Source organism: Plutella xylostella, chromosome 6 (assembly GCF_932276165.1).
Source record: "Plutella xylostella chromosome 6, ilPluXylo3.1, whole genome shotgun sequence".
In the NCBI taxonomy this organism is placed as follows: domain Eukaryota; kingdom Metazoa; phylum Arthropoda; class Insecta; order Lepidoptera; family Plutellidae; genus Plutella; species Plutella xylostella.
In genome coordinates this window covers 5,207,535-5,235,366 of record NC_063986.1, presented here as the reverse complement: position 1 = coordinate 5,235,366, position 27,832 = coordinate 5,207,535, and the positions used below count along the sequence as shown (strand labels likewise).

Sequence of the window (27,832 nt, the reverse complement as noted above, 5' to 3'; positions counted from 1 at the left end):
GAACAAATTGTTCTCTGTTAGAGAGGGACAGAACAGTTCAATAGTTAATCCGTCCAGTAACTTTTTTATGAATAAGGGCCGGTTTTTCAATGCCAGGATAAAACGTCAAATAACTATCTAAGGAATAATTTTATTTGGCTGTTTATCGGCCTGGTAGTTGCTTAACCATTTTTCAATTGTGATTTATTCCATAGATAACTATCTTACCGATTTTTCTATTTGAACTCAGGAGAGATGAAACAAGTATATGCAGACACTAGTGCTAAAGCAGGACAGACTACTATTTCAATTGTCACTGTCAAGCAAAGAGCAATCTAGCCACAAGCCTGACTGTTTGGTTTGGTTGTTTTGATTTTGGTATTTAAATTTGTTATATTTGAATCACAATGGTTTCACAAAAAAGAGAGCGTTTAGCAAATTTTAATAATGCTGAAGTTACAGTGTAGTGAGTTTGGTAGATAAATTCAAACATGTCAGAGAAAATAAAAATACCTATGCTGCAACAAATAAAGATAAGGAGACTGTATGGAAGAAAATTGAGTTTTCTTTTAACTCCAGTGGTATAACCACAAGTGTCTGCTCATGGAAAAACCCTTAATTTAAAGTACGAGGGCATCAAAAAAACAATGAAGAAGAAGTCTTCCCTGCAAAGGCAGGAGATGTACAAAACTGGAGGTGGACCCTCAAATGCACCTCCATTTATCGATGTAGAAGAAAAGGTGTTAGGCATTTGCTCCAACATTACCATTCAACATTATCCTTAATTTAGAATTAACAAATAAAAACTGAAAGAAATAATTATAACACCTATGTTTTATTATCAAGTAGGTACTGGATGGTTTCTCTCTTTTCTCCTCAGCCTATAGCAGTCCAATACTGGACATTGAAGATCATCCCGCCAAGCCGGAGGGATGTCTTAGATACTTATATATAGCATAGGTTACCTACTTATCGTAAAATGAAAAACTATATGTACCTTAATATTTTTTTATGAAGGAAGTGCTGCTACATTCCTGTTAAGTATATAAAATTAATGATTGAAAATAAATCAACATAATGTTTCTAGTCTGGTGCCTTTCGGCGATGAAATTCTTTTGCATCCCCCATACTATAATGATCAGGCCTCGTTTTGACGACTGTGACTTGCCTTTCAAATGGATTAATATATTCATTCATTACTGCCTCTTCTTCGATCGCCATATCATCAATATCATCGAAAATATCCATTGAAAATGACGATTATTATTCTCTGCGCTCGGTAGTTTAGAATTGGTATAAACGCAAAAAAGAACTTAGAATAACCTCAAATGTCAAATTATCAATGGAATAAGCCCTATCTGGCGTCCCAAGCAGCAGATAGATTTATTCTCCAGTTAACTGAGTTATTGGACGAATAAGTTCTATCTGACATTTGAAAAATGTAATATTTCGCTACCTGTCGAATAAACGCTATCTATCTGTCTATCTGAGCATTGAAAAATCGGCCCTAAGGGGGATAATATTTAAAAATCTTACATTATTTTACTTAACTTTTGCCATTTGGATTGCACTGGTCTTTTAAAATACAGTCCAACTATAAAGTAATGACCATAAAGAGTGCGACTTTTTAGCCACTTCCGTTTTCAGGACTACCAACTCAATAAAGTTATCAAATTACCTACAATAAATATTATCACAGCTTTGATTGTTCTTTCTCGGTGTCCTCATTTTTTTCTGGCGCTGAAGCTTTCATCAGCATTCGATCGTCGGGCAGAAACAGGGCCACTATCGCTGAAGCTGATACAAAAAAAAATAAGTAGGTATGAGTAGGTTCTTAAAGAAGTACCTAACACATCCGAAAATATTTAAGGATGCCTGTCCAGCTCGGGTGTGCGAGGCAAAATCATCCAATGAGCGGAGCGCAAATTGAATAAGCTCACACCAAGCTCACACACGAATTCGCTCCGCGAGCCGTCACCGCTCCTGATGGATAGGCAGCATAGAATAACAAGTACAAGTGCTAGTCTCGTTATTCTATGATAGGCAGCTTATATCGGGGTATAAAATCCAATAGCGATAGACATTGTACCTAGCAGGTTGGTAGTTTTGGCTGACAATGTAACCATCAACCTCTCACTCCACACCGCATTTAACCAACACTAACAAATTAATAAGTCAGTAGGTATAATACTTACAAGCAAACAGAGTAGCGAAGATGTAGAAGCCCGCCTCGCAGTGGCTGTGCAGCAGCAGGTTGAGGATCTGTATCGCCGCGAATACTCCCACGCGACCCGCCGCCAGCACCAGAGACACTGCCATCGCTCTGAAGAAGTAAACAATGACTTTCCTTTTTGACTTCATAGCTTTATTCAACATGCCTGCTGTATCGGTATTCCCTGCTACCTGGGTGGTTTGTCACTGGGCTGACAAGAACCAGATGCTAAGCTAGAAGAATAGTTCAGAAGGGCGAGCACGGAGCCCATACAAAAGAACTCGTCGCGCTCGCTCTTGAGGCTGCGCGTTGAGTGAGCGCGATGCAAAACTATTGTCACATCTTAATTGCGCCTCGTGCTAGCCCTTCTGGGGTAGGTAGCCCCTTGAGGATTAATCTTTTAATTAGAGTTCTTGTCGGTCGGGTGCCAATCATCATTCATCAGGGATCATCTAGCACGCTTTAAACTCTTTATCTACTCTCATATACTATGTAACATTGTTGAATCGTGATGGAATCTTATTGATGGGTAGGATGGTTCATGTCATAAACAAAAGTTATTATGACCAAATAATTCATAGACGTGTGTGTGTGTGCATAGGACATGTAGCCTCATGTATAACTCTGATGGAAAGTTTATATCCAGTTCCTCCAACACTACAAACCTCACAGATGTAGGGAAAAGCGCTACCGCCATCGCTGTGTACAGTCCGTGCGCGAGGATCCCGAGACAGAAGCAGACGAATAGCACCCCACTGCCGTAGGCGTTAGGGACCAGGTTGGTGACGACTCCGCACAGACCCACCGCTGAGGTTCCGAATATCACCATGTTGCGACGCCCGGTGCGGTTCACCACCTGGGAATAAGTTAGGGGTGTTGTAAGTTTGTAAGAATCATGTTTCATTGAGGAAATGATTAACAGGGTGGAGTTTTATCAGTGAACTTCATGAATGCAGGTTTAAATTAAGCGACATTCAGAACTTTAATGATGGGAGCAGAAGTGCAGAAAAGAACTTTGTCTCCATGGAACAGCTGTTTTTATTTGTGATTTCAGAGTTGGCTCCATAAACTCACATCCCCTTGGTGAATCATTGCCAATAGCTGTTCAGTACTCACCAAACTAATAATTAAATTAACCGTGGACTGGAACACGCACACGGCGATCACGATGATCAGCGACGGGACATTCAGTGAACACGGGGCTGCGTCGGGCTGAAAGAGATAAATACAAAGTATGGATGTGTTATGAAGAATGTCGTATGTAGTATGTACTCGTAAGGTGCCTATTGTGCCATGGTTTGTGACCGTGTTGAAGGAATTGGACAGTCAGATAAGTGACAGTCTCTGACTGCCCTGAAAAGAACTAATTTATTACAAGCTGATGATGAGTTGATGACAAAATACCTAAGTACATGTTATGATTGCTCACATTGGGCGGGGTAGTGATGGCAGTTCTGATAATACCACACAGGGTCTTGTTGGTCCCATCTCCACTTTGGACGATGTTCACATATTGGTTCGCAATCCTCGGCAGCCATATCACAAATGAACCGACTCTGAAATATAAATGGGGTATAGGTATAGTAGTTTACATTCATTAAGATAAACTTTTAAGATCTTCAGGGTATCGTGCTCACTTTCATAAGCTACGGTGGTCCATATTACCAAAATGTTACTTACTGTTGGAATACGAATAGTGCAGCCATTATAATGGTATACTTTATGAGTGGAGCTCTGAAAAGAGGCACAATTTGATCCCTCTTCGATTTTGGTTCTCCTGCAGGGTTATTTTCTGCTAACACTCCTTTAACCTACAGAAAAGGATAATAAGATGATGGAAAAGAATGTAAGTAGAGAAATAGGTATGCATGATAAAGATAAGTACTTAATACGTTTTTTTTCCAAAAAACACATGGACAGAGGCAACCTTTAGGTCAACTCAAGCTCCACCAATGCAGAGATAAGACGTGAGAAGACTAAAATAAACTTTAAAACAAAGCTACCGCCAACACTCACATCGAACTCCTCCCCACAGCCCCTATGATTCACCCTATGGATGGCCCGCAGCACATCCAGCGCTTGCCCCTCCTCCCCCCGCAGCAACAGGTACTTGGGGCTCTCGTGCAGCATCAGCACACACGGCAGGCACAGCGCGCTCGGCACGGAGTAGGCCAGCAGGAGCAGGCGCCACGAGGTCCAAGTGATGCCCAGGAAGGGCAGCGGGTACGAGAATGTGAGGGGGATGATCGGGATCGCGATCGCTGGAAGTGTACGTCAGGTAGAGATATTAGGTGGCTAGGTTTGTTGTTGCACGCTTAGCATTGGGATAAAGAAGTCTTGGGACGCGTTATCCGTAGCATTGGATTGGAACCAAACGAGTTCTCTAATGGAAATTAGGCAATACGACACCCTCAGTAGCCGGTAGTGGCTGGGTGAGAAAGGCCGAGGACAGAGTGTTGTGACGCTCCTTCATGACAGACGCATCAGTGATGTCTGTCTAGTGAACGTGACTACAAGCTGATGATGAAATAGACACCCAAATCAATCATAACCTGTCTCCTCTGACCTGCCATGATCCCCTGCGTGAGCAGGTAGACGCTGGCCACCACCAGCACGGCCTGGCTCCTCCGGGCACGAGGGACGCACTCGCTCAGCAGCGTCATCGACAGAGTGTACTTGCCGCAAGACCTGCAGCAGACAGGGGGCATTAGAAGGAAGCTGTTGGATCGAGGCCTATTAATGCTTAGGATAGATAAATAATGACAAGCACAAAGGTTGGCTGGAAGAAACAGATTTTAGCAATAAGCCCGCCTTTGTACCTATTCTTTTACTGTGTTTTTAATTTATGATTTAATTATACTGAGCTTTTGTGTACAATGAAGTGTTCATAAATAAATAAAAGCTACACAATGACGTAGAATTTACTTTCTGTAATTTAGTACTCTTCATAGTACGCTTGACACTATATGGTCAAGGAACGTTCCGATAAAATACTGGCGATTAGCATGTTTAAGGTTTTGCAATCCATACATAAGTTACTAGGTACATTATGTAAATTATTTAAAAGGAAATATAAAATAGATTTCTGCATTCATTATCTATTGACAGTATCCGATATTATTCCGGAATTGGATACAGTGATGGGCACATAGTTTATGTCTATCAAGTCAACACGAGGCAGGGTAAGTGCCGTGACCGGCGTGGACCGGATTCCCAACAACCGGAGCCGTGCCTAATCACCGCGTAATTACAATTAGTTAACGAACACTTTAGAGTTTGTAAAATGAAAAATTGTACATGGATGTTTAGGCACGGATACTTTTTACTAATTTATACAATGTGCAATACAAGCTTAACAAGATTTGAATGAATTTCATGAACAACACTAAATCCGCATGTACTCATCATGCAAGTTAGGCCACACAGCTAGAATATGGTTTGGAAATTTGTGAAATGATTGGCCTGTCAGTCTCCCTAGGTCATACGTGAAACGCCACTCGAGGAGGTTCCTAAGTTCCTATCATCCAGTCCAGCTTTCAACTCGGAAAAGGGTCGTCTCTATAAATAAGCGTCGAGAGTCCCAAAACACTAGCTCACATGAAGGTAGCAGTAAACTGCAGCAGCATCAGCATGACCCAGTTGACGGCGAGGCTGGCCAGGGTGTTGAAGACCAGCGCCAGAGACAGGGACAGCAGCAGCATGCGGCGCCGCCCGCGAGTGTCGCCCAGGTAGCCCCACGCGAACGCGCCCAGGATTGAACCTGCAAAGGGTAGGCGGTAAATTGGTGGGAGTGCTGGAAAACATAGGCCTATAGAAGCATGAAATAGGTAGTAAAAAACGCGTGATGATTGCCAACCTCCGGTAGGAGACGCCACTAAAAGAAGATCAACAATCGACGTGTTTTGTTTTTCCGAAGCTTCGGAGCGCTGCGATAACCACGGCTCTATCATGATTGCTTGACTATTCTTGTTCTTAGAGAGTGACCTCCCAGACTCTTCTCGGACCCGGAAAAAAGTGGCTGTCTTACCTATAACAGGCGCGGCGGCCAGTACGCCCTGCTGAGCGCGAGAGGTGCCTAGCTCGCAGGCGCTGGCGGGGACCACCACGGTGCTGCTGAACGCCACCACTCCGAACGACACGATGGCTAGCCCAGAGGTCAGCGTGTGGAAGCAGTTGTAGAGGCCGAAGCCTGAGGACAGACAAGCAGTTTGGTGAGTAATATAAAGGTAAAAGTAAGTATAGGTACTTGAGTACTTTCACTCTCCTTGGAAGCACAGGATTTAAATATTTTGTTTTGTAGAGGTAGCCCTAAACTAAAACACTCAGACACCATTTTGGTAAGATTTTGGCGAGTAAAAGGACGAAGAGGTGGCTGTGGCTATGATTGGATGCGGAAAGCTATAGATCGTATTCAGTGGCGTGCTTTGAAAGAGACCTACGTCCATCAGTAGACTACTATAGGCTGATGATGAGGATGAATTACTGTCAAATGAGAAGTAGGTACTTAAGCAACACAGTCTAGGGTACCTAAACAATTGTTTTGTAGGTAAGTAGGTAGAGGTAGGGAGGTACGTAGAGGTAGCCCTAAACTAAAACAGTGAAAGTAGTGGGACTATAGAGTAAATAATAACCATCCGTAGTCCTTCCGTCCGGAAAGATCCTGATATACCTAGGTACCTAGTTAGATAGATACGTAATGCGGAATTAGGGCGCCTGAGATTGGGAATAAGTAAACAAAATACAATCTCCTTCTGATCTATTGAAAACATCTGCACTAAATTAGGTCTCGATGCCAAATTATCACTAATTTAATTGGACGAATTGTCGATAAACTAATTTAGATATAATTTAAGCTACAGTAACTGCCAGTTTCTATATCTCTATCTATCCATAACTGGTAGTTACTTTCATACGATTTTGACATAATCAAAAGTCGTATGAAAGTAACTACCAGTTATAGATAGAGTTATAGAATCTGGCAGTAAGAGTTATTAGGTAAGTAACTACTACCTATTGACATCTAGGTTTCGACGTCATCGTCTATGCAAAGGTGGGTCAGAAATAAATAAAGTACATTCCAATGATATTCTGTGCATTCGAAACGAAAGCCTGACTTGGGTTGTTCAAAGATGAAGCATCGTTATCTTTACTGTGGAAGAACCCGGCCTATCAACGTATCACTTAGTTATATGGTACTAATTTATAAGGTAAAGTGCCAAACCTAACTCGCCTTGAAAGCCATAGACGTACGTACCTTATCATCATCATCATCAGACACGAATCGTCCACTGCTAGGCATAGGCCTCTCCCGACCAGCGCCACGACACTGTCCTCATCCAGCCACTACCGTCCCCCTGTTTAAGGTTGAGGGACCTACTTGTAAAAATAACTAATTCAGGCATTCCCTTATTTTAAATGGTTTCCTATGTAGGGTATAGTGTGTCTTAGTGCACTAGGTCTAGGTCTATCAGTAAAACTAGATCACAGGAAATATTGACCTACATTCGGCGTTCGTAAATTATGAATTAATAATTCGTACAGTAATAAATGATTCGCTAGCCTATTATGTGTATAGCTTAGTTAGATTATTTGCCTAAGTATATATTAATGTAGGCAAATAATCTAAGTGATACTTACCTTGTAGGTACCAAAAATCCTGAACATGATTTTAAATGATTTTTTTAAAGTTGAGCGGTACTTTAAATAAATGTTACATTAAAATCGGGGTGGGGTGGGTTTCCGAAAATAAATTGAATAAGTAACTAACTAGTAACTAAGTAAGTACTTACTAATGTAGGACATTTTGTTATTATCATTTGGGATAAGTAGGTATAAGAAGGCAGCTTCTAATGAATTGTCAAAAATTAATTAACTCACCTGTGCGATCAAGTGCAACTTCAAATGGTACCTTTTCATTCTCAATTTTTAAAGATGTCATTTCTAACCACGTAAAAGACAGACCCTGTATAATTTTATAAGTTCTTGGAGATCACAAAATAACTTTTTAAAAGTCCATCACAACTTAGAAATCTAACATTATATACGTTAACTATGAATTTATGTTTGGTACATTCGTACAACTTGCAATGTTGCTGCTATAAAGACTAGAGCTAGTATGATAATTTTGGCGTAGATCTCTGCATGTACCTACACCTAGCTACTCGTATATTTAAATGATCTTTCATGGCTCATTGCTGTAATTGGTAAATAATGCAATACTTAATTGTTTTGCTGTCAACTGATCCATTAAATTTAATACAGACAAGAAATATGTTTAAGTAGGTAAGTATTTTTATTTATTTAGTAAGTAACTTAATATTGTACCTGCCTATTTAACTACTTATCAGATATTTTTATTTCAATGAGAACCGCAATAAGCAAGCTCCATGCGCGGGTATAATATTATGTTTATAAAGTAGGATAGATTAACACTAAGGTAGGTACGATATTAGTCCTATGTTGTCATCATCATCACGACCCATTACGTCCCCACTGCTAGGGCACGGGTCTCCTTCCAATGAAGGAAGGGTTTAGGCCTAGTCCACCACGCTGGCCAAGTGCGGGTTGGTAGACCCCAACACAAGCAAGCTTGTGCTGAGAGAGTTGTCGGGTAAGTGGGCAACCCGACTGTCAGATGTTTTCAAGCCGCCCGAAGGCCTCTGACTAGGCTTAACGACTGCTGCCGAAGCAGCAACCGGGACCCACGGCTTAACGTGCCGTCCGAAGCACGGAAGCGTCCAGAAAAGCACCACTTGAAATTGGTCACCCATCCAATGGCTGATCAGTTACGATCACTGAGGCCCGCTCGACTACGGACGCTTCAGTTGCGCCTGTTACGCGCCTATGTTGTAGAGTAAGGAAATAAACATTCATTAGTTATAAATACTTACCATTATTATCAAGAATGGGATTAAAAAATGGTTAAGAGATAACAACATTTATCACTACATAGGTAAGTACCTGTATGTATTTAATCGCTTCTTTCATCGATTATGTACAACCACGGAAAATACACAGTACAGTCGCGTTATCGTCCGTATGTTCGTAAACATAAGAGTATGAAATCCCATGTTTATTAGTATGACATGGTCGCTACAGTACAAAGGTAATCTTAATTCAATCAAAACATATGTTTTTATTTAATCTATAATTAGTGTAAGTATCAAAGTTTGCAAAAAATTCATTAATCGCCTCAAAGCATCCTCGTGATCGTGAGCCTAGTTTTTGTAAACGTGAAAAGTGTGATCATGATTTTGTGAAACTGAAAGGGCTCCTCTCTGCTCTACATTTAATTTTGGTAGTAGTAAAAAAAACACATATAAGTAGTGATCAAGTGTAAAATGTCTTCGGACAATCAGGAAAAAGCCAAGATGATGGCCGCGGCGACGCCCTTCGAGGAAGCATTGGACCAAACTGGTGGGTTTGTGTATCGTTTAGGATCTGCCTGTAGGATTTATTCGGCACTGCTAGCGATATTAGCAAGCATGCGATGGTATTAGTCATACGGATTGATTCATGCACCCTATATGGCTAGCTTTTCGGTGTTCCGGATAAATATACTTAGTTACCTACCACCGAAATACCTGCATTATAAATACAATTTATATTATTATTATTATTAAATTCTTTATTGCACAAAGTAAATTGATACAAAGGCGAACTTAATGCTAGCAGCATTTTTCTACCAGTTAACCTTTGGTGAAGTTGAAAAAGTGATTGAAAGCCAGGAATTCTATAACTGGTATCCTAGATCCCGAAATTAGTTAATGAAAGAGGTCAATGAAAAAAATGTTCAGCGTAAATTACAAAGAATACTGTTGTCCTACTAAACTTCTTTATGGCGGTTGTTACCATTATTTCACTCTACCTACCTCTACTTGACGATTGCGCGCTCTGTGTCAGCAAACTACCCGTTTTTTTATGCTCTCTACACCAAACCCCTCTTCCTCCAGGTTTCGGTCTCTACAACTGGTTCCACACGCTGGTGACGGGCGCGGTGGTGGTGTCCTTCGCGTGCGTGGCCTACAGCAACACCATCATCGTGCCCACGAGCGCCTGCGAGCTGGGGTCCACCTCCACGCAGCAGGGACTCATGGCTTCCGTGCCTATGATAGGTAAGTGATGTTTTCAGTACATACGGAGTTTTTCTTTGTTTCTCACCCTCCAGGACAAAATGTCGAAAGACTTGTGTTCCCGAAGAGATCGAATGTCTTTGCGTGACCTCTTGGATTGTTTTCAATGCTCCGCCGTAGCCTAACCACTTCATCCAGGCTTCTTCATTCCACTATGGTGAGATAATTACACCTTCTTATCATTAAGTTGTGAGTTGTGACGTAGTTGACACGGGAGGCGTCAGCAACCGCAAAGAATGTCCTATAAACATCAGCACAGATACCTATACAATAATGTAATGCCAATCCAACCCTGGCAGGTTCAATAATCGGCGCAGTAATCTGGGGCTACCTGGGCGACACGCGCGGGCGGCGCAACATGCTGGTGCTGTCGCTGGTGCTGGCGGCTGTGGTCAACGCGCTGGCCAGCCTCGCCGTGCACTGGGCCATGCTGATGGCCTTCCAATTCACTGCTACACTCATGTAAGTCCACAGGTTTCCTTTGAAGCTGCTGCTGCTGCTACTACAGCAGTATCTTTAGCATCCCTTGTAAGCATCCTCTTTATAAGATACGAGCATGTTCAGTCCTATCAGCCCTCGTAAGCATGATAGGTATAAGAGTTAGTGATCCGACAATAAAAAAAAAATACGAGGCTTCCATTATATGTTCATCTTTATGAAGAAACCATAGTAAAATATAACATTCTTTATGATTTTGAACAGTCTGCACATTTATAGGCGTGCATAGTTATCAGGATAACCATCTCTTGAGCCACAAAGTGCGGCTTTCAAGGAACCTTTCCATGTCACACATACAATTTACTCACCTACATAATTATGTTCTTTGTTGTTCCCCCCACAGCGCGTCGGGCATGTTTTCTCTAGCCATCACTCTGATCAGCGAGTCGGTGCCGCTGGCGCGCCGCAACCTGCTGCTGCTGCTCGTCACCAGCATCTCGCTGCTGTCGCAGGGGATCATGGCAGGTGAGAGAGACAGTCGATCCATAATGTATTTGAGGCCGTAAAGCCCGCGTACATGGGGTTGGGGGACGGTGAAGGTGATGAGGTATTCTGTATAAAGATCAGCTACATGTGATTAATTCATCGCTTATCGATGACAAATCATGTTTCCTAGTCCTCGCTACCGTACGGGTAGTTCTGCGTGAATATATATGAAAGCCACTAAATATACTCTTAGTTACCAGCAGTTGTTGTATACTCCCTAGGAGCGCCACTATACTTTCTTCTTTATGCTCAGTTTTTCCCATTCAGCCACCACTGGCCACCACTGGCCACCACTGGCAGTCTATAAACCTATGACTTTGCAATCTTTCAGTCCTGGCCATCCCGATAATCCCGCTGGGCTTCTCCTACTACATCTCCGCCCTGGACATCTACTGGAACTCGTGGCGCACGGTGGTGGTGGTCTACTCGCTGCCGAGTCTCCTCAGTCTGCTGGGTCTTCTGTTCATCAAGGAGAGCCCCAAGTTCCTGCTGCTTCAGGGCAAGGAGGCGGAGGCGGTGGAGGCGTTGAGATACATGCACTGGTTCAATAGACAGCCTGGGGAATTTCGGGTATGTGTTGACTGGAAATAGGGTAAAGGTTACTTATGACTTGGTTACAAAATAAAAAAATGTCATCGTATAAAAAACATATTTTTCTACACATTGGTCTACCTGCCTATAAGTAATTATAAAAAACTAGCCACGTATACTTCCCGCAGCAACTTGGCTGCATTGTAGTCAAAATATTTGTTCTACTAAAATAGTACAATTTCTTCAGGTAACATCACTACAACCGGAAGAATCTAACAAGAGCAAGACTAAAGCGAAGGCTTCGGATCAGATCGTGCCGCTGTTCCGGCCGCCGCTCCTGAGATACACCATCATCGTCGCCTTGCTCTTCATCTTCAAACAGTCAGTACCAATTGTACAATCCTAATAATTAAAATAAAGACTGGCAAGCATAAGCAGGTCATCCTTAAATCAGACATGACCAATCTGTAGTAGGTATCTGTTGCGGGTTGTAGTTATCAGAGAAAGCTGGATGCTTACATCATGATAACTTTGATTTTGGCGTCTGGTCCATAGGGATTAGGGGGTCATAGAACATCAACCACTTATTGCCAACAGCGATCATTTCTACCTTAAAATTAAAGTTTTTCCTGCGGGCATACTTAAAACCCAAGGGTCTGAACCCAAACAAACTTTTATCTAATTGCAAGTACTAACTATATTAGATAACAATCTTCGTTTCCTGTCAGAGTGAACGCGTTTGCAGTCTGGCTGCCGCGCATCATGGACCAGTTTGTGTCGGTACTGCAGTCGGGCGACGGGCGCGACCAGACGCTCTGCGGCATCATCCGACAGGCCCTAGACCAGCCGCCTGATGTAAACAAACCAATTTTTACTTAGAACTTTGTTTTGTTTTTTTATGGTCGGTATGTACTTACAATATAACGCAATGACTATCACACATGGACGTGATTCACGCCATCCTCCGTTGCCCTCAGCCCCTGACTGCTTATAGTTTGTGCTGGACAAATTTTTATATGTAAAAGAAATGATTCGACATCCGAAGAGGCCTCTTTCGAGCTCCCTACTAAGATGAAATTCTTAAAGATACCTATCTCTTTCCAGCCGAACGTGACTCCGTGCGCGCTGAACGAGACGGCGCTGCTGCTGGTGCTGGCGGTGGCCGGCTTCCAGTCCACCGTCAACGCACTCATCAGCTTGGTAATACATATTTTTTACCTTCTTATATACATATGTGTAAGTTATGTATATCGGGTTTTTTGCTGATGGAAACTTGACGCAAAGTTTGCATGTGTTCATTTCTGAAAATTGCCCTTCTGACCGAATATCCTCGAGCACGTGAACACATTAATTAATTAATCGAATACCTATGCTTCAGAAACCCCAAAAAACAATTTTCAATCAGTTATCCATTCAACATAACCTTCCCAAACTATGTCGTCTAACCTACGGCACAAAATATACGGCCTGCTCAACCCCACATATGAGGGGTTGAGCAGCATACACCTATGGATATCCCACATCCCACATCCACCTACAACCACAGCCACCCCTCAGGTCCTGGACCGCACGGGTCGGCGCAACATGACGATCGCCACCACGTCCATCATCGGCCTCTGCGGTCTCCTCGTGAACGCGGTCCCCAGCGCGGTGGCCAGCGCCGCTCTGTTCGCCGGGTTCCTGCTGGGAATCATGACGCTAGGGTTGTATACTGCTATGTGCGTCGCGCTGTTCCCTACGCATTTGAGGTGAGGTTTCGTGAGATTTTGTTTTCCATTTAAAGGACTCCAAGGTACAAATTAATGTTCCACTCGAGAGAGTTGAGTGAGACAGGGAGTTGACACAGGACCCTCTCTCAGAATAGAAGAATTTCCATACAAGTTATGCTAGCTCCACAAATTAACTATGTACTTAAGTACAGCAGTAATTGTTGGATCCGGACAAAAGGCTGTTATTCTTCCCCTTCATCTGTTCAAAGCTAACCTTCAAAAAAAGTATAATTGAGCATCTTAATGAACACTAGATCTATTTTTTATGTCTTATTTTATTTAACTGACGCAAGAACTATGAACTGTACCGTATGATATAGTGTTGCTTTACATTGCTTTACACGACTGTACTGACTTAGATTATAGTAAAGTAATTATATGTCCATACCTAGCGGTCTGTGTATTATCGCATGACGACCGATCCCAAGATATATTTTTTTATAATCGTAGGGCTAGGAATGTATGCATATAGATTAAATTATACAATTGAGAATTTAGCTCAAATTGTTGTTATTGAAACCGTATAGCTATAAATACATACCTACACCCTTTGATATTTTTGTTGTTTATGCTATATCCTTACATTATCCAGCAGTTTATTCACTGATCCCAAGACTCGCTAAATGTCAGTCGTAGGGCACTGTTATATACATACCTAACAGTTATACCTATAACATTTTTTTCTAGCAGTTTAACTACTGATCCCAAGATTCGCAAAATGGCAGTCGTAGGGCACTGTTATGTTTTTATTAAGTATATACTTACTTATCAGTGATGGTCAAATAGGTATGAATTTTCTGAAGATTCTCAGTTGTCTTTTGTTCTTTATGTGACGCAAAATGTTATTATTTAAATGATTACAACCGATTACAACCTACTACTATTTATTTACTGTATGATAAATATATATCTTAATTCTATACGCCAATCTCATCAAACCTAAACATCCTAATAAGTACATATATATAATTTTTTTTTTTTTGTTGGTACTTTATGTTGCTTCTGGGAACTACAAACTGCATACTATTACTTTAACTATTGTTACTTATGTAATTATGTAAGTCGTTGTTATATTACTTATACTTAATTATGTATTCTTTGTTCTCTTCATGTTTATAACCTTTATATTTAACTATGTCCTCTAGAAAGACGATGATTTAGGACTTTAAGCTTCTTTACTGTTTATTTTTTATACGTGGAAACCTGTAATTGGCTTTGTTATGTAACCCCTACTGTAATGCACAAATGTACCTAGATATAAGCTGTTGGTTTTCCCATCAATAAATAAATAAATAAATAAATAAATTCTGCTGATGTATGTTTACCGTATCATAAGATTTTTAGTGTTTATAGCAAAAATGATTTCTTTTGAATATGACTGGAAGTAACCAATTTTAAATTGCGGATGCTTCCCTTGTTACCTACCGAAATCACTCGCCCCCTTTTTTTCTCATCTTCCTAACCCTCCCCTTGTCCCCAGGACGATGGCGGTGTCCCTGACGCTGACGGGCGGGCGCGTGGCCACCGTGGCCGCCATCCAGGTCCTCAACTACCTGCTGGAGAACGGATACTGCGAGGTCGGCTTCTACGTCTTCGCCTCCATATTCACCTGTGAGTTTGGTTCTATACTGTTTATAGCCAAGACCCGGAATCCCGGAAACAAGTATTGTTATAAGTACTGCATCAGTACCTATCTTCTGTAACAACAACCAACGGAAATGTCACTCTGATAACTACATAGCGTGCAGCGCTTTTTACCCTCATATCCTCTAGTTCAAAATGAAGACCTGCTTTAGTTATAAGTATTTATGATTCACATCATTAAGTTGCCATCTGACTGGACTGTTATATTTTGTATCCGCAGGTCGATTTACATAATAAACTGATTGATAAGTTATTTGTTAATGATTGTTTTCTTTTCAGGCTCAGCGATAGTCGCGGCGTTCTTGCCAGACGACAGGAAGATCGTGAAATCTGAATCTGTAACTAAGTTATAATATGTACGGAAGAAGCAATATTTATAACAGATTCCTACAAGAAAACAAAGCATAAGATATATTACCCCATCGAGTAACTTAATCTTTGTGGATCCGGCCTTTATTCATCATCATCACACAACACAACCCATCTAGTCCCCACTGCTGGGTACGGGTTTCCTTCCAATGAAGGAAGTTTTATAAAATAAGGTTATTTATTGTCTTCTTAAATGTTATAGTACCTAACTAGTAATAAAAATGATAACCTATAATACTTACTTACTGTGTTTTAGTGTAATGTGTAATGGTACTTAGGTACGTACTTATTTGTAACTAAACCGAATGTCCTCAGATAATCCACAAATTCCTAGGGAGTGCAACACTCGGGTGCAATGCTTCCATTACTTAATCGTTATCGTTACTGATACGTATAAGGAAAGTGCTTAGGTACTTATATCAAAAGATTTTCGTATATTTTTATTCTGCCACGGATAATTTTACATGGTTAGAATTCATAGAAGTACACTTTCACGAAGTAAAACGAAGTTGTTAAAAAACCTATAAACGCGAGAAACATTAAAGTTTTATTTTCTTACTGCGAATAAACATTGAAAAAAACTACTTAACTAGGTATTTTGTAATCACACCTACGCGTTACAAGATAACCAATAGTACCAACTACCAACCATAACAAAAGAAAATAAATTAGTGGAACCAATAATATAGTACTTAAATAAACATAAGTACTGAAAGAGTATGTAGAGTATTTACTTACTGCAACTGAGCTAATTACATAATTTGATAAATTCAATTTGTATTTTTTATAAACATGAGATTTAGTTATGCTGGTTACATGTTATCAATTATTATTGTAAACAATATGATTAATGTTTGCAATGGTAAGTTTTAGTTATAGTTTTGCATAGTTACCTACATAGAGTGTTTGGGTTACCAGAAAACTACTAACGCACTTAAAGATCGCATAAATCTTCGGTACCTACTTACTGTTCTTTATAATTTTCTTCAGGTGATTCTAAAACATTACAAAAGAGTCTGAGTGATGAAATCTACAAAAGCATCGACGTGCTCGCTTGGAGAGCTGCTCAAGATGACTCCATGAAGGAAAGCATCAAAACTAGCATAAAGGAAGCCTTTGATAAAATGGGCCCTCAAGAAAAAGCGAATGAAGCCAAAATTATGGAAGCCATCGACGAATTATCTGCACTATACGCGGCAATACTGAAGGAGAACAGTGACAGCCCCGCAGGGAACAGGCGGTTCAATGATGACCACGGAGCTGTGGAAGATGATGATGATGACTGCGGATGTGATTGTCTGTCTCAAAAGACGTGCTCAAAGATCACAGCGCTCAATACATTCACTTGCATGTCAGGACAACACGACATAGCTCTAACGATGCTGTGTGATGGCACCTACGACTGCGGGGATGGCTCAGACGAAGAAAGATGCGCTCAAACAGCATTGAAAAAATTACAAAAAACTAAACTGGTCATCGCTGCGGCTAAGAAACCAAAGTTCACCAGTTGCTTCGACCATGACGGTCCAATAGATGGAACCAGCAACGCTTTCAGTTCTTTTGTATCTCGACAGATAGATATTATGAAGTCACTTGAAACAACTCCTGCTGGCTTGTACAAAGATAGAATAGCGAGCGAGAAAGTAGCCAAGGAGGCAGTGGTTGCTGTAAGCTTTGTAGCTAGTACATTGAACAGATCTATCTGTAGTGAAAAATCAATACTAGACCTTCAAGATCAAGGTTTGCCTATGACCCTTTCAGCGACCTTTGCATCAGAAGAAGATCTGTTCGCAAGTGGTTTTACTAAATGTAGCTGTATAAACGGCACGTGCATAGCAACTAAAAAGTGTGCCAAAACGTGTAGACAGATTTGCAGGAACGAATATACGCTGTCACAGTGGCCGTGCTCACCCGTGGAAGACACGGGCCACGCCAGCGTGCCGCTAGACTTGGTATGTGATGGAAAACTGGACTGCTGGGATGAGTCTGATGAAGCTGACTGCAGAGAAGGTAAGCATCTCCCTTGGGTTACTTACACTTACGTAAGTTCTATAGCCGTTATTGGACGAAATTCCCTAATATCAATATATCTATGCCATATGATTACAGGAGAAAACATGGAGAAATTTAAAGCAATCACAGAGTTAACGAACACTCTTGAAATTATTAAGAAGAAAATTCAGTCGGCAGAATATTCGCCAGTCAAACCGTTCATAATCTCCCTTGGATCAGACCTCAGTCATTTGCTGAAGCTCAACATGGCTATAGACGTCGATACGGCCAGAATCAAAACGACAAGGGATAATATATTTCAATCGTTATCAAAAGCATACAGCGTTATGGCGAACGAGAAAGCCAGTGCTGCAGTGGATGTGTACGACTTCTTGGAGGACATTGGTCAAAGAGTGATTCGTGCCCTGAAAAGGACTTATACTGGCAACGCGAGGGTGATCCAGCCTGGCCAGTGCTTCTGCAGAGAGACGCTCTGTGGTGTCCGCAACTGTACCGAGGAGTGCTCTCTGTCCTGCTCGGCTGACTCAGAGCTGAACCGGTTCCACTGCAGCGCCGCTAGGGAAGTGTCCCTACCGTTGGATGCTATTTGTGATGGGAAAACGGATTGCCCGAATGCAGCGGACGAGATGAATTGTAATAAAGGTATTGGGATTGTTTATAATTTATTTACTACTAGTTCTTACTAGTACTTTATATTTCTTTATGGAACTAAAAGAGCAGATAATTAGGTATAAGTCCAACTATAAAGTCGTGAAAACGAAAGTGGATCCTAACTAATTCGGTATGTTAAGTAAAATTTTTTTATGCTAATTCCAAAACCGTTTCGAGATATTATCTTCTTAATAAGTGTCTCATTCTTAAAAATATAAAATATTCAAGGATTCCGATTATTTTATCAAAAATGAAAATATAATTTGTCCTTCAAGACGCTGCGCAAGGTTAAAGTTTCAACCAAAGAGAATAAAAATTTTCAATTGTTAAATGTCACTTCTGTCAATCTAAAGTGTAAATATTCACAGAGTTACGATCTTGATGACGTCAGCGGCTGCATGGTACCGAATGACGTCATCAAATCGTCAAAGAGCCGATCTTTAATTATTTTTTATTAAATTAACGAGAGCAGTAAATTAAAAAATATTCAAATTAGTGTCTCAAATTCCAATATACTTCAATTTAAAATTATAAAAACAATCACCATAAAATTACTTAACATACCGAATTGTTTAAGATCGTAATATTTAATCGATCTTTTGTATTTATTAAAGGACAAATCCGTTAAAAATCCATAATCACTCGGTATTAAATTTTTAAAATGTATGTAAAAGTAAGTAAATAACCGATGATCTTAAAAAAAGACTTAGCAAAATCGCACTCTTTGATGTCAGGACTTTATAGTTTGACTGTACGTAAGTCACCAGAGCGTAAGCGTAATTTATTTTGATGATGGATGTATAGTATACCCTCCAGTACCTATAGGTGATCATCGAGATATTAGAGCTGATAAGTACTTAGGCATTTCTTACAGCTTTTAATTCTTGATCTTGTTTCTTTTTATTTGCAGAAATCTGCCAGAAATTACATTTTATAAAGCTACGCGAGGAAATCACAAATATTTCGAATAAATTAGCTGAACTTGCGCTTGGAGAGTATTTAAAGTCTTGGCAATCGGAGGTAAGTAATCTAGTTGAAAAACATACATAGTATAAAGTATAACTTATTATGTACTATGTACTTAAATGTATCTCTGTCTATTGCCTCGTAGTTAAATACAAAACCGCTAAGTTAATTACTTTGATTTGCCGAGTTTAAAATAAAATGGCCGAGAGCCTTCGAAAAGTTAAAAAAACTTATGTACTTATATTCTATATACCTACCTACCTAGATACTTGACAGAATATTACACCTACTCTCGGAACATTTCGGATATTCTGTTTACACCTTGGACTTATTCCTACTGAAATACGTTTATTTCAGGTCCTTCGCAAAATTACCACGAAGAGCTTCTACGCGACTAGACCTACCATTGAAGATTTGCGAACCATTGTTCAGTTGGCTTTGAGAGAACTGACCAATGTCTTTATAATTAGTAAGAATAAGGATAACCTTAAAACTTTCTCTGTTTTATCAGAGAACCTGTTAAATATCCTTAAATTATGTAGTAACTAGGTACATTGGGGAAAACACTTGTAAGTATTAATACTATGTCTCAAATAAAATATAACAACAGGAAACACGTCTCGTTTCTATATATTTTACTCTCGTTACGTTAAGCAGATCGTATATGATTCCGTAAGGCCAAAGTAGCACGTAAGTACCTCGAATGGGTATATAGTAGCTCTTTAGAGATTTAGTGTTCATGCATTGTCTCAGAGGTTAAGACTATTATTAAAGCATAGAACATTGCAAATAACAATATAACCTCCATTGCCTCTACTACCTAACACTTTATAAAATCTTGTACAGTGCCACAAACTTATCTGTTCCGGTGAGAGCGAACTAAATTGATACATATCTCATTACTTACTAATGAATTGTATATTTTTTAAGATTAGATGGGTTTATTAACACCGCAAGAGCGAATTAACAATACGAGCAAACTTAAAATCTTATAGAATTAAGAAATATTAGACATTTATATGAGCTGTCAACGGAACAGATAAGTTTGTGGCACTGTACCTACCGGAAACCGAAAGCACCGGATCCGGAAACGTATAATAAATTAATAATGTACAGTACCAGTAATCAGAATGTATACAAGAGACAGACAATCTACGCGTCCCGGGTGCCAAGTTTATTTTACCAAGTAGGAAATAAGCTGAGGAAATAAGTATGAATTTTCCGGTTTACTCCATCCACCCGTCCACTAGAATAAAGAGATGAAATGTTTACAACACGTTATTATGTTCCGAATGTACAGCCGACACAGGCTAATATCAATGTAATCTGGAAAATTTGACAGCTGTCACTGTCAGTGTTAAAATAGTTAAAATAAACTTATAACCTCAAATGTAATAAATTTACTGAAATAAATAGTTTTACGTGGATTTAAAACACAATGAATTCGTCGATTGTTAAATTGGCACAGGTAAATATGTTTCTATATAAGTCTTTCCTTATATACCATCCAGTTAAAGTTTATATTCAAATAATATTTTACGTAAAATATTTTGCATAGAGGAAGTAAAACACTACGATATTTTGCTATTATTTTTCAGTACAATCTACTTCAGAGTCCACAAGCACCTTCATGGTGTGCGGTGTTGGCCTCGCAGCTCCACACGTCGCCAGCGCTATGTCGGGTGGTGTCCGGAAAGTACAGAATTACCAAGAAACGTGACAAGCCTCTTACTTACGAGATGTCCAACCCTCCTCACTTCATAGCCCACAGAAAGTCGTGGAACTCATGGAATACATGTAAGAAGTTATTTTATAAACAAATAATCATCTAATTATTTATTATTCATACAAGTTTGTTCACAAATGTGTCTTCTTTCACAGCCAGTTTGAAAGATGGTCTACGCAGATCAGAAACAGCTGTTGAGGATGAGTTCATCAGAAGATTCATGTCTGGAACGTGGCATGGTCTAATGTGCAGCGAGGTTAGTATTTCCAAGATGAACTTAACTCAGACTGATATTAGACTCAGAATATTTATTGTGTATGGGTATTGACTCCTTCGTCAGTAATCATGATTATAGTTCCAAATATTGTTATACAATGACATGAATAATTCTCTAGGTGTAAACTCTTTTAAAAGAAAGTTTGGCTGTTCAGGGCCTCCCAGTTAGACTATGTGATACTTATGATAGTTAAGCTATTATCCTTATCCACAGGTAATCATAAAGCGTCAATTCAACCACATCCGAGTGGCGGCCATCATCAGGCGAGCCGTGTCTCCGACCAAGATGTACTTCCTGCTCGGCTACACGGAGGAGCTGCTCGCCAACTGGCTGCAGTGCCCCGTCACCCTCGAGCTGCAAACTGTTGACAGCTTCAAAGATGTTGTGTTCAAGTATATTTAGGTGGCTATTAATTTGTTGTTTTTTTGTAGATAGTCTTAGCATTAAATAGTGAATTAAGTTAAAAGAAATTGGAGTTTTCTTGGTGGTCTACCTGCCTGCATACTTCCTTATAAATATTAAGTAGTTGTCAGATTTAAGCAGGATTTGTAATAATTCTTTTACTCCAATTGTAAACAATGACTTATAAATCATTCAAGTCCCTGATGAGGGATACAGTACGTGATGATGTTGATGATGAGATATTTAACTTCTTGATTTATGGATGTCAAAATGAGACCAACCTGGACCACAATCCAAGTTTATGCCAAGAAGGTAAAGGGAAATGAAAGGCAAATAGTAAAATTCATATTCTCTTATAATTTGATTCATTCAAATATACATAATGTGTCAACAAACATCACAGCGAGACGTGGCGGCCTCACACACACACATACACAGTACGGACACACACACACGCGCAGGCAACTGGCGGCCGGCGAGCTTCTGCTCAAACGCTTTTGTACTTCTGATGTGCATGTCAGGGCTTGCTGATGAGTTTGTCAAGGCAATTTAGGCTTTCTGCTTCACCCATAACAACATTATTGCGACTAATTGCATTGGCAGTTTAGTGGAACATATTGGAAGAATTCAAATTCTCACATTAGTCTCATAACAAATTCAACAGCAAACATTATGCGTGGGTACTGAGAGTAACACATACAATTCAATCGTACACAAGTTAGTCAATGTATAAATCACAAATGCTTGTCTCTCTCAGGTATATTTGTTGTTTCTATCACAGTGATGTATAAAGCAACATTTCATCTTACATACTAGTGAGTTAAACATTGCGATCTTATCATTAAACGTGTTTAATAAATTCAAGTTTAAGGTGGTTCAGAAAATATTTGTCATTGATATTTTAAAGTCCCAAACAGTCTTTTTTATTGAGCTTATTCGATAGGGCGTTTGTTTGGAATGTGTAGAGATGTGAAGCTTTACACGTGTGCGCCTGCGCAGAAGCTCTACGACGCTCGCTCGTTGTTTACATTCATCGTATTACGCAAATTACATATTTACAATAAACATAAAATGTACAGTACAGATATAATGCGAAGGCTTCTTGTGGCAAATTCGAATTATCAGAATTTCAACAGCAATTCACAGGGTTCGCACTTCTCAGATTTATTAAGAAGTAAAAAAATATATAAAATTAACTGTTTAAACAATCCTGAACTTCTGGGCAGTCTTATAATTTGTTGGTTTAATTCAAAAGAGCGGACGACACTTCAGTAGTTGCAGGTATATCTCGCCCGCTCGAGAAGTTGTACAAATATTATCAACACAAACTTATTTACAATATAAATCATATGATACAAACATATACAATATATAATTTCCAGAAGGAAATAAGCGTATTTTACAAACTGAACCTGAGAAGGGGAAACTGTGTGAAGAGCATCACAAACACTAGCAATGTTCAATTTGGATGGCATCACTTTCAATACAATTAATTATAATGAAGAAGAAAACAACAGAATGTAAATTTACGTGCGATCGATAAAAATCTATTTGAAACTCTACTATTGCTAACACTATTAAGTAAAATGACCATCAAAATTCTATTAAAATAAGAGATCATGAGTGTTACTTTACAGTTTTATACTAATTGGATAAAGCTTTGCTCAAAAGTACTGCTGTTGGTGTCACTGTCTGCTTTCTCTTGTTCATCGATACTGTTATATAACTTGATATAAAAATATGGTATTATTTTGCTTAATATTGCTTGTGTTACAAGATAAAGTGTAAACGTGTAGGTACAAGTTACTTTAATGCACATTTGAGAGTATACCATGAACAAAGAAATGTGATAAGGATAACAGCGATCCATGCTAGATAGTCAATAGTTCATTTATAGGTTATGTTTATGTGATATGAATACTTGTCCACGGTAATAAGGAATTAATTGGGTGGCTTAATTATGCTTTAGTGAGTTGATTAGGCAATGCGTTTGGACTTAGATATTCTGTAAAATATTTGTCGAGTTAAAATGTGCATACATACAAATGTTTTCATTCAGATAAAAACACATTTTAAACAATACTCCAATAGTTATAAATAAGGTTTAGGAGCCTTGATATGCCGTTAACGACATCTCTATCTAGTAGCGAGACACATATTCTACTAAATGTCGCATCAGGAATATCAGTACTCGTAATACAATATGAACAATCGGTGGCTTGCAAGTTAATTGAATACAAAATGGAAGTGTTGGTTTTATAATTTAAGCAATAAACAAATGCAATGTTATAGCGGGAAGCCAGAACTTAACAGTAAAAGAAACCAGAGATATAAGAGTTTGTGCTCATGAAATTTGTTCTCAAAGTCTCAACCCAGTGTCTTAAAAAACTACTTTAATTTCACAATCTTTTATAACATCGTATCATGATATGATATTAAATCTATCTGTACTTAGAAAACAATTGATTCCGAAGTAGTAAAAGATTATTACAAAAATCCATTTTGTCCCATTTAATCCTAAAAGTAATTCAATATTTATACCCTTTTCATGATTTGGCTTAATTTTTTCACAATTCATTCGATAGATTACAAGAGAGACGAATCCCTATCACAATTGCGTTAATAACATTAAAATTAAATACAACAGCACCTATAGTTTGCTATAAATAATATTACACAGAATAAAAAAATAGTCGAAATCAATTAGAATTCTATAAACTTGGAGCTGTGAAAAATAAGCGTAGATACAACTATGTAGTGGTCCGATTTGTTTTTTTTGTTAAATATAATTTCAATTTAAATCACTAATATTCCGATGAGATAATGTTCCACAACGAGCGCGCGCTCGCGGCCGACCATTCGGCAAACTCTTACTCAAACAAACCCGCATAATGGAGAATAACCAAAAATAAATTTTATTCAATTTCTTTGAAATAGGCAAGAAGATTTGTTCAAACTGTTAGAAAACTTGATATGTTGATGACATTAGTATACTAAATGAGAATGTTTTGGTCAGCTTAAAAATATAACATTAACTTTAATGAAATTAGATGATTTTATCTGTGTAACTTCAAAATCAATATTTTATACAAAAAAGTAAGTTTAATGAGTATTAGTTGAAAAAGTTCTTCGAGAAAAACATTAAATAATAATATAGTAAAATGATAAAAGCCTGTAGGCGTGAAATTTAAATTAAAAGAGTTTGCCGAAAGTACCGTGCACTCTAATACCGACAAACACATCTACATTTGTACTACGCCAGTATGCTACCCGCTACCGCTACCAGCGCCGCGCCCCGCACCGCACCCCCGAATCAATTAAAAAACCCTAAAACTAAACAAAAAATGCGTCTAACATTACTTTTTGAGGCTCACCAACCAATCAGAATACTGAGTTTCAAATTAGGAATTTACGAGTACAACCTCACAATGTGGCTCCTAATTTAATTAAACTAAAATGTCGCTAGAACATCTACTTACACCTAACGAGGGGTGTCGCGCGGGGCGCGCCGCCACAAAGATCATTCGTAAAAAATCCAGGACTTAATTTAAACTAACCTACAAGTGTCCACTTTCAGACACGAAGGGGTGAGTGGGACACATGTTGTCTCGCTGACACGTTTGTTGCGACACACGATGGTGATTATAGACTAAGGTTCGCGAGCCGCCGCGGCTTTGTTCTCCCCTCGGGCACACCACCTTACTGCTGGACCAGCCATCGCCCGGACCAGTGAGACCCACCTACTACATCTAAACGTTATTCTGTAGGTTTTTGTATATTCGATTCTCAAATTGTGTAAAGCTTGACATATCTGAACGATACGCAATACACACGAATATTTATGCGAAACAGCGCTTACGTTGACCACGAATCATATACCTAGTTATAATTTATTTACGATAAACTTAATTGTTAATTATTCAACATTGATGAGGCCCGATAAAATTTTACAAAAATTAATGTTTATCTCTTAATAAGGTCTATTTTATTGCACGCATTTATAAATGTGATGTCCTCATAGTTATCTTCGTAAAGGCAGTGTTGATACAGCATTTTTTGTAACGTCTCTCGACTACCGTTCGTTCGGGTAGTAAACTCATAACGAAACAATAATTCGAATAACACAAAAAAATACACTACAATAACTAGCAAAAATGTCTCACTGATCATTAACAACGCATAGTTACGAACCGACCGAGCTAAAATGGCGTTCATCACATTCAATAATTAAAGCAATTTACTACCCACCCCACTTAGCCGGGTTAACAATTACACAGATACATTGCATAATTTCCTCTGAATAAAATACCAACTAAATAATATACAGTGGAGGAATCTCGAATACTAACAAACAACAATCGTAAAATGGACGTTTGGCAAAACGCTCACGCTCAAAATACATGAAAATAATTTTATCTGTTCATTATCTATTTACATTATTATACTTTGCATGTGGCATCATTCCTCAACTGTATATGCTATTAATATTATTATCCGAAACAACTAAGCGTATATCCGTTGCGAGAGTAGACCCAAGAAATTACGGTTTGACAAATTCTATAAAACATTTAATTCTTGATTTAGTTATCGAAGTGGACACTGCGGTATCCATAAGCATACAATGCACGATTTGCTGATACTCTTTCTGAGACACACAATAACCAGAGTATTGCAAACTAGCACTGGATGCGAATGCTTTTCAAAGCAGTATCCATTTGGATAACACATGAAATAAACAAACTAGTAATTGTAGTATTAAATTGCACAGTTAAACAAACACCACGAGCTAAACTAGTCTCTAAACACTTCAATGACGGTAAATTCAGATTTCGTAAACACATACCTTTAAGACTGATTGAAATCTACAAAAATATACTTTTTACTTCTCATCGTAATAAAACGTTGTCAGTAATCTTTTCACTGGAACATCATGCCATGCAATACTATACTCAATGTTAAGTCAAAGTTAACCACTACTACTACTGTACTGTCAAGTTAAGTCAAAAGTAAACGAGTTATTCTAACAACACTAATATTCTAATCGTGATTAGCCTAAAATTCGAAGATACATGCATCATTGAGTCATTGTTCTATGAGATAAGTTCAAACTATTAAAATCCTACATAGCAAGAATATGTTAAACTATCATTTCTTATTGAGCAGGAGTAAAAAAGACTTTACATAGTTAACAATACGGTCTAAGTGAATTATTTTCTATTTTACTGATTAAATCCAGTGAAGAGAAAACGACGTTCATATAAAGTTTGTCCCGTTCGCTGAAAGCTCATGTTAAGTCATATTATTTGAAAGGAAGTATAGTTTTAAAATAGATCGACACAATCTAAGAAAGTCCGTCCACTAACTATAAAGGTGTGACCACACAGACGCGTACCATTTTCGGCTTCTCGTTGGTATGGTCGCTCCTTTAGGTAACCTACATTCACATTTCATACCGATTAAACAACTTGTTGCCTGACAACCAACGTAGAACACTACGTACAACACGCTCACTACAATCTTACCATCTTACACGATACATTAAAAAACTTATCATCCACTGTTCTGTCCCCAATCTACCAGATTGGAGACAAAACAGTCGAACATCGAGACTTACATACATTTTCGCAGCATTGAGAGTTAGTATTACATGTCGTTCCACTATTTTGTCCCTACAGAGGGCTAGTGGGAGCTTTCTCACCATTCAGGAAGTTAAAACTGTCAAATTTGTATAGCGCGAAAGAGTCGCCACCTAGCGGTAAACACTCACTCCCACACATACAAATTCAATACCGCCGGATTGGTAAGAAAACCTTCCCACTAACACCCTCAGTAACTTACGAATTCTATTCTTACACACATAATCTTCAAGGTCATCGGGCATTCTATTCTTACACGCATATGTTCAATGTCTGTGGGCGATGCAGGCTGGTCAGCAGCCGCGGGGGTGGCTACTTGGGCTTGTGCTTGGCGCGGCGGCGGGCGCGGTCGGGGTCGTGCTACCGGCGGCCGATGAGTCCGTTGGAGTTGCCCGCCGTCGGACACATCTCCAGCTCCACTAGCAGCGGGAAGTGGTCTGTGGGGGCAGAAATGTCGGTAAAAATTGGTGCATTATCATAAACTTTTATAATGGAGACTCTTTGAGTGAGGTATCAACTTGCACTTAATATACATTCCTAA

General features: G+C 39.2%; 6 protein-coding genes across 9 annotated transcripts in view; 3 read left to right on the top strand and 3 right to left on the bottom strand.

The window, feature by feature from the left end:
* Window positions 1-1,523: 1,523 nt before the first annotated feature.
* LOC125488499 lies at window positions 1,524-3,996 on the bottom strand. Its single transcript, XM_048621692.1, has 6 exons — window positions 3,872-3,996; window positions 3,621-3,747; window positions 3,308-3,403; window positions 2,857-3,047; window positions 2,175-2,302; window positions 1,524-1,776 (listed from the first exon to the last, which is right to left on the bottom strand). The coding sequence occupies exons 1-6, from the start codon at window positions 3,895-3,897 to the stop codon at window positions 1,673-1,675; spliced, it is 672 nt and encodes a 223-aa protein (XP_048477649.1). The 5' UTR covers window positions 3,898-3,996; the 3' UTR covers window positions 1,524-1,672.
* LOC105396576 (synaptic vesicle glycoprotein 2A) lies at window positions 3,987-8,459 on the bottom strand. The gene is made up of 6 exons (XM_048621824.1): window positions 8,069-8,459; window positions 6,219-6,380; window positions 5,789-5,951; window positions 4,758-4,879; window positions 4,208-4,452; window positions 3,987-3,995 (listed from the first exon to the last, which is right to left on the bottom strand). Exons 1-6 carry the CDS (start codon window positions 8,127-8,129, stop codon window positions 3,987-3,989), a joined length of 762 nt encoding a protein of 253 aa, XP_048477781.1. The 5' UTR covers window positions 8,130-8,459.
* Window positions 8,460-9,388: 929 nt separating this feature from the next.
* On the top strand, window positions 9,389-15,861 carry LOC105396575 (organic cation/carnitine transporter 7). The gene is made up of 11 exons (XM_038119984.2): window positions 9,389-9,607; window positions 10,144-10,305; window positions 10,623-10,785; window positions 11,165-11,286; window positions 11,639-11,877; window positions 12,086-12,219; window positions 12,567-12,693; window positions 12,943-13,038; window positions 13,396-13,586; window positions 15,088-15,218; window positions 15,531-15,861. Exons 1-11 carry the CDS (start codon window positions 9,532-9,534, stop codon window positions 15,602-15,604), a joined length of 1,515 nt encoding a protein of 504 aa, XP_037975912.2. The 5' UTR covers window positions 9,389-9,531; the 3' UTR covers window positions 15,605-15,861.
* A 119-nt stretch (window positions 15,862-15,980) lies between these two features.
* On the top strand, window positions 15,981-19,889 carry LOC105396572. Its single transcript, XM_011568569.3, has 5 exons — window positions 15,981-16,482; window positions 16,611-17,630; window positions 17,730-18,275; window positions 19,195-19,304; window positions 19,608-19,889. The coding sequence occupies exons 1-5, from the start codon at window positions 16,413-16,415 to the stop codon at window positions 19,797-19,799; spliced, it is 1,938 nt and encodes a 645-aa protein (XP_011566871.3). The 5' UTR covers window positions 15,981-16,412; the 3' UTR covers window positions 19,800-19,889.
* Window positions 19,890-20,559: 670 nt separating this feature from the next.
* Window positions 20,560-21,717, top strand: LOC105396570 (28S ribosomal protein S24, mitochondrial). Of its 2 annotated transcripts, none has more exons than XM_011568568.3 (4): window positions 20,560-20,718; window positions 20,864-21,047; window positions 21,132-21,232; window positions 21,467-21,717. In XM_011568568.3, the coding sequence occupies exons 1-4, from the start codon at window positions 20,689-20,691 to the stop codon at window positions 21,653-21,655; spliced, it is 504 nt and encodes a 167-aa protein (XP_011566870.3). In that variant the 5' UTR covers window positions 20,560-20,688; the 3' UTR covers window positions 21,656-21,717. The 2 variants fall into 2 exon arrangements, with proteins under 2 accessions (XP_011566870.3, XP_011566869.3); XM_011568567.3 differs by having other exon boundaries at window positions 20,567-20,718; window positions 20,849-21,047.
* Window positions 21,718-21,992: 275 nt separating this feature from the next.
* Window positions 21,993-27,832, bottom strand: part of LOC105398238 (CCR4-NOT transcription complex subunit 6) — a 106,165-nt gene continuing 100,325 nt past the window's right edge. For all 3 annotated transcript variants that reach the window (XM_048621678.1, XM_048621680.1, XM_048621679.1), the window contains exon 12: window positions 21,993-27,728. In XM_048621678.1, coding sequence (XP_048477635.1) covers window positions 27,652-27,728 — 77 coding nt within the window. In that variant the 3' untranslated portion in view covers window positions 21,993-27,651. The remainder of the gene's footprint in view (window positions 27,729-27,832) is intronic.

What these genes read in the sequence shown, in the direction of transcription:
- LOC125488499 (XM_048621692.1), bottom strand. Translation starts at nt 3,897, where the DNA reads ATGGCTGCACTATTCGTATTCCAACA. An exon ending in GCACTATTCGTATTCCAACA is followed by an intron (nt 3,748 to 3,871) that starts GTAAGTAACATT and finishes TTTATATTTCAG; the next exon opens with AGTCGGTTCATTTGTGATAT. An exon ending in CCATCACTACCCCGCCCAAT is followed by an intron (nt 3,404 to 3,620) that starts GTGAGCAATCAT and finishes TATCTCTTTCAG; the next exon opens with CCCGACGCAGCCCCGTGTTC.
- LOC105396576 (XM_048621824.1), bottom strand. Translation starts at nt 8,129, where the DNA reads ATGACATCTTTAAAAATTGAGAATGAAAAGGTACCATTTGAAGTTGCA. An exon ending in GGCCGCCGCGCCTGTTATAG is followed by an intron (nt 5,952 to 6,218) that starts GTAAGACAGCCA and finishes TACCCTTTGCAG; the next exon opens with GTTCAATCCTGGGCGCGTTC. An exon ending in CACGCAGGGGATCATGGCAG is followed by an intron (nt 4,453 to 4,757) that starts GTCAGAGGAGAC and finishes GTACACTTCCAG; the next exon opens with CGATCGCGATCCCGATCATC.
- LOC105396575 (XM_038119984.2), top strand. Translation starts at nt 9,532, where the DNA reads ATGTCTTCGGACAATCAGGAAAAAGCCAAGATGATGGCCGCGGCGACG. An exon ending in GGCTTCCGTGCCTATGATAG is followed by an intron (nt 10,306 to 10,622) that starts GTAAGTGATGTT and finishes CAACCCTGGCAG; the next exon opens with GTTCAATAATCGGCGCAGTA. An exon ending in TCAACGCACTCATCAGCTTG is followed by an intron (nt 13,039 to 13,395) that starts GTAATACATATT and finishes GCCACCCCTCAG; the next exon opens with GTCCTGGACCGCACGGGTCG.
- LOC105396572 (XM_011568569.3), top strand. Translation starts at nt 16,413, where the DNA reads ATGAGATTTAGTTATGCTGGTTACATGTTATCAATTATTATTGTAAAC. An exon ending in TATGATTAATGTTTGCAATG is followed by an intron (nt 16,483 to 16,610) that starts GTAAGTTTTAGT and finishes AATTTTCTTCAG; the next exon opens with GTGATTCTAAAACATTACAA. An exon ending in CGAGATGAATTGTAATAAAG is followed by an intron (nt 18,276 to 19,194) that starts GTATTGGGATTG and finishes TTTTATTTGCAG; the next exon opens with AAATCTGCCAGAAATTACAT.
- LOC105396570 (XM_011568567.3), top strand. Translation starts at nt 20,689, where the DNA reads ATGAATTCGTCGATTGTTAAATTGGCACAG. An exon ending in CGATTGTTAAATTGGCACAG is followed by an intron (nt 20,719 to 20,848) that starts GTAAATATGTTT and finishes ATTATTTTTCAG; the next exon opens with TACAATCTACTTCAGAGTCC. An exon ending in ATGGTCTAATGTGCAGCGAG is followed by an intron (nt 21,233 to 21,466) that starts GTTAGTATTTCC and finishes CCTTATCCACAG; the next exon opens with GTAATCATAAAGCGTCAATT.